The sequence below is a fragment of the Cyberlindnera jadinii genome (genome assembly GCF_001661405.1).
Source record: "Cyberlindnera jadinii NRRL Y-1542 unplaced genomic scaffold CYBJAscaffold_6, whole genome shotgun sequence".
NCBI lineage: Eukaryota > Fungi > Ascomycota > Saccharomycetes > Phaffomycetales > Wickerhamomycetaceae > Williopsis > Williopsis jadinii.
Window position 1 is genome coordinate 386,523 of NW_017963657.1, and position 8,059 is coordinate 394,581.

General features: G+C 42.5%; 3 protein-coding genes across 3 annotated transcripts; all 3 read right to left on the reverse strand.

Annotated features, from left to right (window-relative positions):
* Nucleotides 1–58: 58 nt before the first annotated feature.
* BRE1 (E3 ubiquitin-protein ligase BRE1) lies at nt 59–2,518 on the reverse strand. The gene has a single exon (XM_020215020.1). The coding sequence runs from the start codon at nt 2,463–2,465 to the stop codon at nt 456–458; it is 2,010 nt and encodes a 669-aa protein (XP_020070666.1). The 5' UTR covers nt 2,466–2,518; the 3' UTR covers nt 59–455.
* Nucleotides 2,519–2,756: 238 nt separating this feature from the next.
* On the reverse strand, nt 2,757–5,798 carry CYBJADRAFT_173031 (DUF1765 domain-containing protein; the record flags this gene model as incomplete). Its single annotated transcript, XM_020216419.1, has 1 exon — nt 2,757–5,798. The coding sequence occupies one exon, from the start codon at nt 5,796–5,798 to the stop codon at nt 2,757–2,759; it is 3,042 nt and encodes a 1,013-aa protein (XP_020070667.1).
* A 1,152-nt stretch (nt 5,799–6,950) lies between these two features.
* On the reverse strand, nt 6,951–8,027 carry CYBJADRAFT_162433 (uncharacterized protein; the record flags this gene model as incomplete). The annotated part of the gene is made up of 1 exon (XM_020213688.1): nt 6,951–8,027. One exon carries the CDS (start codon nt 8,025–8,027, stop codon nt 6,951–6,953), a length of 1,077 nt encoding a protein of 358 aa, XP_020070668.1.
* Between the last annotated feature and the right edge of the window lie 32 nt (nt 8,028–8,059).

Here is an 8,059-nt window from a genome sequence, read left to right on the forward strand (position 1 = left end):
ACCTTGTTGTTTATTGACGGTTGTAAATTTCTCATCCAACTTGAAAAAACCAAAAAGAGGGTGGTCGCGAATAACTAAGTGCTGACTCGTGACTATTTCCTGTTGTTTTTTCTGTTTTTTTTTGGTGTTTACCGGTGATCATTTGGATTTAAACCCGACGTGTTCTTTTGTTGTTGTTTTTTTGGTTTTTGAATCTGCATTTGCTCTTTTCGGCACAGTTGCGAAATTGCACCTTTTTTTCTTGACGGGGGCAGGTTTTGCGAAAAAAAAAGCCCGTTGTCGAGGTAACGTGGTCGGTTAACCGGGGGAACGAAAAAGAAATTAACTTTTACAACCGTGTTGCACATAAGAGGTAGATACTGCAATGAAGTCTTATCATGTTCAGCTAATGGAGTTGAATCGTCGTTGGAAATCATATTGCTTTGAAATATATAATACATGGTCATGATGAGCGTTCAAAGATGAATTGTCAATAGATCATTTGAACTGAATTGTTTGTTGCAAGAGGGACACTTACGCATTCTTGCAGCTAGTCTCTCCTTAGCGCACGTTTCACAAAAGACATGTCCACATGTCTTTATAGCAGTGTCTTTCCAGTTTTTAGAACATAACGAGCAGTATATCAGAGAACGGAAGTTATCAATCTCTGAGGAATCTTCAAGTGACCCTGTTTGCTTGAATCGTTGAATCAGTTTCTCCTGCGAGGATAGCTTCGACTTCAGTTGTGCATTTTCAGAGCTCTTTGAAGCATCTGTTATCAAAAGAGATTCGTGTTCATCTTTCAAGACTGCAAAGTCTTGCGTAATCTTCTTTGACTGTGTCGTTTCCAACTTGAGCCTTTCTTCGAGATTGGTATTCTTGATACGATATTCCTTCAATTCTAGTTCTTTTTTAGCCAAGAGTGTCTTCAACTCCGTCAATTCAGTGTTTAACGCATCAATCTTGACCTTATACTCCTGTTGTGAAGACTCAAGTTTGTCGAAGTTAGTCTTCAACATCTTGAACGATGTCTCGAGCTTATCCCGAGTCACCTGTTGGTACTTTTCACCTTCCATGAGCATTCTATACTTTGAGTCGACTTTGATCTTTGCCACATCCAGCTCTTTCTTTCTTTTCTCTTCCTCCACAGCACTGAGGATCTTTGGTACACGTACAGATTGCAACTGCTGGAAGGCCATCTCTAACTCAGAAATCTCCTTTAGCAATAACGCGTTCTTCTTCTGTAGCTGTTCCAAGTCTGTCGCGTCGCTCGGAACTATATTGTTCAGCTGGGATTCTAGACTTAGGCTTGAAATCTGCTTCTCCTGCGCAGTTACAAGCTCTTTTAAATCGTTCATCACCTTCCAGTTGTTCTTCTGTTTTAATACATCAATCTCAGTGAGGTAAAGATCTCTCTGATTTCTCAACCTCTCTTCCTTCTCCTTGGTTTCAGCTAATTCCTTCATGAGATTGTTCTTCTCGGAGTTGAATTTTTCCAAGGCCTTCTCCTGCTGTGTTGAATTGTCATTGCTCTCCTTCAAGTCATTTTCCAAAAGTTCTATCTTCTGAACAAGTTCAAGTTGTTTAGATTGCAAATCATCTTTCTGTTTTTGTAATTGTTGATATTTGTCAGAGTTTCTGACAATCTCATCTGTATCGACCTGTACATTTATGGATGACGAGAGTTTACTGAATTTTTCAATATTTTCAGATATTGTATTCTTTTGAGCAGTTATTATCGCCTGTTGTTCTGCAATTTGTGCTGTCAATGCTTCCAGCTGATTCTCATCAACTTGCATAGGTCCTACGGTGGTTTCACCTTTCACACTGTTGGAACGAGACTCTGGCTTGACCTCGTCTTCTGTATGCTCCTCCTTGGGCTTCAAAACCCTAGCGAGCGTTTTGCTGGTAGATCTTTCAAATTCATTAGAAAGTTCTTTGAAATCTTCGAGCAATTTAGCATGCTTCTTGTTTAACACTTTGTTCTGGATCTTGAGGGCATCGTACTTCGCCGACACGTTATGGAGTTCCTTATTGATGCTGGCGACGGAATTCTTAGCATCCGCACTTAAAGCACCGCCAAACCTCTGAACCAGAGATACAAACTTCTCCTTCTTTGAGTTCAAAGTGCTAATGAGGCTCTCATCAGTTACACTGGAAGGAATACTCAAGAAAAAGTCAAGGTCAGAAACATCATCTTTTTGTGTTGATACACCAGTTACAAATTCCAAGAACTGGTCAACCCATTGAGACAGCAGTATAGAACTTGAAGTCAGTGAATCGAACTCAGTCTCTAGGAGAGCATACTCGCCTTTGATGACTTTAACTTCGGACCTGTACTTCTGAAGTTGTCTAAAGATGGCTTCCTTCTGGAAATATACAACGTCCTTTTGAGTTAGCGGACCAGACTCAGACAGCGTGTCAAGTACCTTCCGCTTCTTGAGCTCAATACCGTTAGCCTCTTCAGACTCTCTTTTCGTGCTCATGTTCAACTAAGCTTCAAGGGAATTTGAACCAGTAACCGCGTATTCGGCCTTTCTTTCAATAACAAACAAACTATCTTGCGTTGACTTTTTTTTTCAAGAAAATGAAAGGAAAAAAAAAATTGGCGCTGATGGCCTTCCAATTACGAGGGATGGTCGGAGTTTACCACTTTGGGAAATAAACCCACTTCGACCTCGCTGTGATATCGCAGTTTCCAATGATATACATCGATTGGTCATAAATAAAAGGGTCGTTAGTTTTGATTGTCATTATATAGTATAGATAGATAGTATTTAGTTAATCACATTTGAGGATACCTTGGACTTTCTAAAGTTTGGTCCTCCAAATTCTAGCAATGGGTCAACAAATGCGTATTCGTCGCTCTGCAAATCTGCACCAATCTTGGAGAACTTTTCATACTCTTCAACAATTTGGTTCCATTCGTTGACGAATTTACCAAGAAGCATGTAGTTCTTCACCTTTGGGAAGCTCACCTCGGACGAAACGGTTCTAGATGCGGTGCTTGTTCTCGGTATGATCAAAAACTCATCGTCATCTTCTTCAACCTCAGCAAACGCCATCATTCCATAATTTTGGTTGGTAAACAGTCCATTAGCTGTCTCGAATGGTAATTCAGGCTTCTCTGGTAGCTGTGTTTTTATCAAATCCTTGTAAAAGCCCCCTTGCTTATTCTTTATAATTCTTTGAAGTAACTGAACCGACTGTTGTGATACTGTAAGGTGAAACTTCAGTCTGAAGTGCTTTAGAGGTGGAATCGTTGTAAGTAATTCTGGTGGCGTGGGTAGTGCCTCCATAGAGATTGCATGTGACAGCTTTGAAGTTGATGATGAATTGGAAGATGCCCTTGAATATGTTGATGAGGAAACTGTTCTGGACGTTGGGACCAGGAAAGCCTCAAAGTCTTCATCAGATATCTCGGAAAAAGACGAGGTTGATGATGAGAATGAGCTTGGCGATTTCTTTATGAGATTGGGCGATTTTGATATATTGCCATGCGAGGGGAAAGAACTGAAACTGGTGGATAAGTATGGTGAGGTTCTTAAAGGTTGCCCCTCTTGAAGAATAACGGGCGAGGAGTATGATGATGGTATGTTATTCTGCGTCTTAATCTCTTGTGATGAGCCAACCTTTTTGAAAAAACTTAAGGCGCTGCTCAATATTGGGACACGTGCCAGACTTGTACCAGAAGAAGACCGCGATGCTGATATAGGCGATGATGGGCTCGATGCGTGTGGTCTAGTAGTTGACCCAGAAGAGCCCAGGGATGAAGAATAGATAGCATCGTCAAATATGTCATACGCATATACCGTCCTGGTGGACGGTAATAGTAACGTTGTTGTGGAGGACCCTGACGACATTGACGAAGGCAAGAAACGCGACTCTTCGAAAGATTGCAAAATATCGATACAGGCTGATGACAAAGCCTTTGGGTCCATATATGTGATGATGAATTTCATATTGGGAACAGGGTTTGATGCTGAAAGGTCCATTGTGTTAATCAATGTCATGGGGTTTGACTCTTTGAATGATGAGAATAAATCGTATGTAATTGCCAAATTTGACTTTACCACCTGTTTGAAGTTCAAATAGCTTCCATAATTATCACTTGAGCTTCCAATAATCTTAAAAACCACCAGTCTCATATAGAAATGTCTCACGAGTGGATCCCAATGACCAAAGAGCATCTCCCATATTGGCTTTGAAATCATGTATGAAGTGATGTTGTAAATTAGTGTCAGATCGCTATTCGATATCCATTCTGCATACTCCAATTCTTCATTATCCACAGAGTGATTCAAGGGCATCATTGGCCATATGTTGAACAAATACGTCAATGCCCTTCCTTGAGATGTGATATAATCCGTATGAATCATTCTTACCAAACCAGATATCCAAAACTTCCAATTCAGCAAAGATGAGAATTTCTGTGAATCATGTTGCAAATATATTATGAATTCCATCAGCAACTCATAAACTACCTCACAAGATGTTGACGCATAGACAGTGATCTTCTGCGCCCTATTAAGCAACAGACGTTCAAAGATTGCCACGACGTGAGATGCCAAATTCTCATCACATTCATATATGACACTTCTGAGTAAGGAGAAATATGATATTATGGGCACCTTGCTGATGAACTTGTGAATGTTGAATTTGTCGGACCCCTGAGTAGCAGAAGCATAAACTGCATCCATAGTCATCGACTTTGAACTACTATCTGGACTTGAACACTGCTGTCTGAATTTCAAAATGCTCATACAACTATGGTTGAACACTTGTTCGATATGGGCGTAAATGATGACGAATCCTGGGAAGTGGAATAACTCATCCGAACGTTTGGCAGGATAGACATTAAAACAGAGAGTCAAATAGTGTCTTAGGAAGGAGCAGAAGATATCAGATTCGTAATCTGCCCAACGTTTCACCCAGGGACTATTTTTCACACTGATTTGGAAGCCTTCAAAGGAAGTATCAACTGGTGGTTGCATGCAGTTTGCTCTCGCCAGATTAACTTCCAACTTTTCGTTGGGGTCCACCTTATAATCTCCTCGATAATCTATGAGACTGTTCACACACTTCTGGAATACTTTCACTCTGCGGTTACCGACAGGCTTTGGCAGTTGTTCAATCAATGCGTGGATTGAAAAGTTCTTCACAAAAAGTGTGAACAACAAGATTCTGGCAAACCCATCAATGTGAATGTAGGAAAAGGCAAAGAGTTTACCTATGAAAGCGGACACTGGTAAAGAGATGGTCTTCATCGTCAACAGTCTCGTGAAGGCATACCCCAAAGTGCTTTCCAGCTGGCGTGAGAATACTTCTGCCTGTGCCATGCTCCATTCCTTTCTAGCCATGATACGGCTAATGCACTCCAAATAAACACTTCTCTCAGCGCTCGACATACGCTCCCCAACTAGCTCAGACAGTAGTAGGTTCCACCAGTCCATCAACACCTTCACACCGTAGGCGGCAGTTCTGTTGACGAACTGGCGCATCTCCTTCTTGTGGAACTCAGGGTCCAGAGTAGAATCAGTCTTGAGCCGTAAAAACCTCAGAACAACCAGCCGAAGTAGATTTGTCTTCGACACCTGTGTGCTTTTGGCCTGGAACTTACCCAGCTGGGATTGTAGCTCCTTGTAATCCATGAGCAGCTCTCTACAGCTCGTCCTCACCTGTTCATTCGAGTGTTGTGTGGGCAAGTTGAAGGGTAGAGAGGATATCCTACTTCGTGAAGCTGACAGCGAATCAGAGCTTGAGTTTCTTGAGGAGGCCGAAGGAGAGCGGTATGCAGTCTGTGGTTTCTCTATTTCCATTACCCTCTGTGTCCTTATTCCTTCCAGTGGCTTCCCCATAGTGTAGGGCTCCATGTTCTGATCACAACAAACACCCCTAACCACTATAAAAATACAATACTGCTTGATTTCAAGGGAAATAATTATAGGAATACCACCAGGTGGGTGTGCTGGGTGAAGTTTGTCTCTTGTCCTGTGAGGCTAAGTGATATTGGGGACTCAGCTAAGCGCACGCACAGAGCCTGCACAGAAAATCTAGAGAAAGCACACAAAAAACTTAAAAATAGGCTCTTGCTGCTGCTCTGCCGAAACATCCTCTCAGTTTGTTTCAGCCTGGAGCCTGGAGCCTGGAGCCTGGAACCACTGATTTCCCTCGCTGTGCCTCTTTTTTTTCCCTTCCCTCTGAGCAGGCAGCTGCAGCAAAACGTCAAGCTGAAATTAGCGGTTTCAATTGGTACGCAACATTCTACAGGATGGGGGGAGAAAAAGAGGGACGTTCAAAGTAAATAAACACACCAATCTATCTGGTTGACACTGAATATAAGCCTGGATACACATATAGTCTGATTCTGTAACGCTGTGAGTGGAATTAACAAGGGTCCTCCATGGTTTTGTTTCCTTCCGAAGTTGAACGGGCTAAGCTTGCGAATGGGTTTTCCTGCAACCTTTTGAAAATCTTGATTGCTCCGCTGCATTCCACCACAAAGCCTTGGGCTCAAAGCCAACAGGTCCAAGGGGGAAAATACGGAGTTAGCGTGCGGCAGATAGGCTTAGGATTCTAGATTCGCATGTTTTGAGGGAAAATGTCAAGGCCGCACTGTTTCCTCCCAGCCAAGGGGTGCTTAGTTGTTGTTTAACGAGCGATATACATCGATGGCAGTGTTGCGAGTTCCATATATGCATGTATATGAGTGTTGTCCTGTACTTGTGCCACTTGCGAGAGCTTAGCGATTATGTCATTTCCCTGTGCTTGGTTGATGGTGGTAACAAAGGTGTCATTGTTTACCTTCTTGGCCTAGGGCCCCAATAGGGTAGGGGGTGGTTTGGTGGGAGAAACCAGCCTCTCCATGAAGCCCGAGGGCGTCTGTCACCCAAAAAAGCTTGTATCGGGGGATGTAAGCGTAAGTTATTCTAAGCCAACTCTCGTATATGGGGGAAGCGATCAGTAGGAAGCTATCCGCTTGTTGTTGTTTCTTCGCACACATCAACAGTAAAGTCAAAGTCGTCTGTACGACCCTCGAATCCCTCGTCAGCGTTACCGGTCATAAGGATGGGTAGGTCCTCCTTGTTTTTATCTTCGTGTTCAGTAGATAGCTCTCTCCAGGCCACAAGACCGCCTATGGTGATGAACAGCACAGCAGTGCTCAGACTCCAGAGCAACAGCACACCAAATACATAGCTTAGCGTTCTGTAATGGTATAGATAGTGTCTAATACCACTCCAGCTGACGCTTATTTCAAAAACTGAAGTCTTGGGATCGATGAGAAGCTCCCTTCTGAATTCTAATGTTACGCACAGCGATTTGCCATCTGGAAGGAAGTTTTCCAACTTTATGTCTTTCAAGAGATTTATGGTGTGTGAGTTGGTTGAGTACTCCCATTCACCAACCACTTCAGGTATAAATCCTTGTAACAAAGGCGGTGCAAACGTCTTGATTGTTTTCTTCTTCCTTTGACAATCCCACACGAGAGTGTTTTTGCGGGAGGTGTACAGTCCACTGGCTAACAAATCTGGAGACACACTGTCCAAGTCTTGTGTAACAGACCATCCATAGTTATTAGCGTACCATTTGGCATCATGGGAAGTTGTATCCATATCGTATGGGTTATAAGAATCCAGCATTTGAAATAGCTCAGAACTCATCAACGTTACCTGATACATCGTGGACGCATAGCGAGGCGATTCATAGTCCATGCACAGAAGGGAAATCTTCAAATTGAAGTCGTAGTGCAATGTCTTGTCGAGTTGTTCAAGACCTTTAACAGCTTGTGGTATATTACCTTGATGCGGTGGTGGTGACGACAGGTCGCTAAAAACGATAAAAGGTCCAGTTCCAGTGGGATAGTTCAAGGAAAAATCATCAAAGCTCAGTGATATAGATGGGATTGGAATCAATTTGTTATAGAAGTAGTTGAAAGAGAGACAAGCAAGCGGTAGTAGCAACGTAAACGATACGGAAACCGTCGTCCATGCTATTAACAACACGCGCAACGTTATTATGGGAATTCTCAAGTTCAAGTATTCTGCCATTGTATATGAGTGTATTACTTGGTAGCAATTGC

Coding starts and splice junctions, on each gene's coding strand:
- BRE1 (XM_020215020.1), bottom strand. CDS start 2,465: ATGAGCACGAAAAGAGAGTCTGAAGAGGCTAACGGTATTGAGCTCAAG.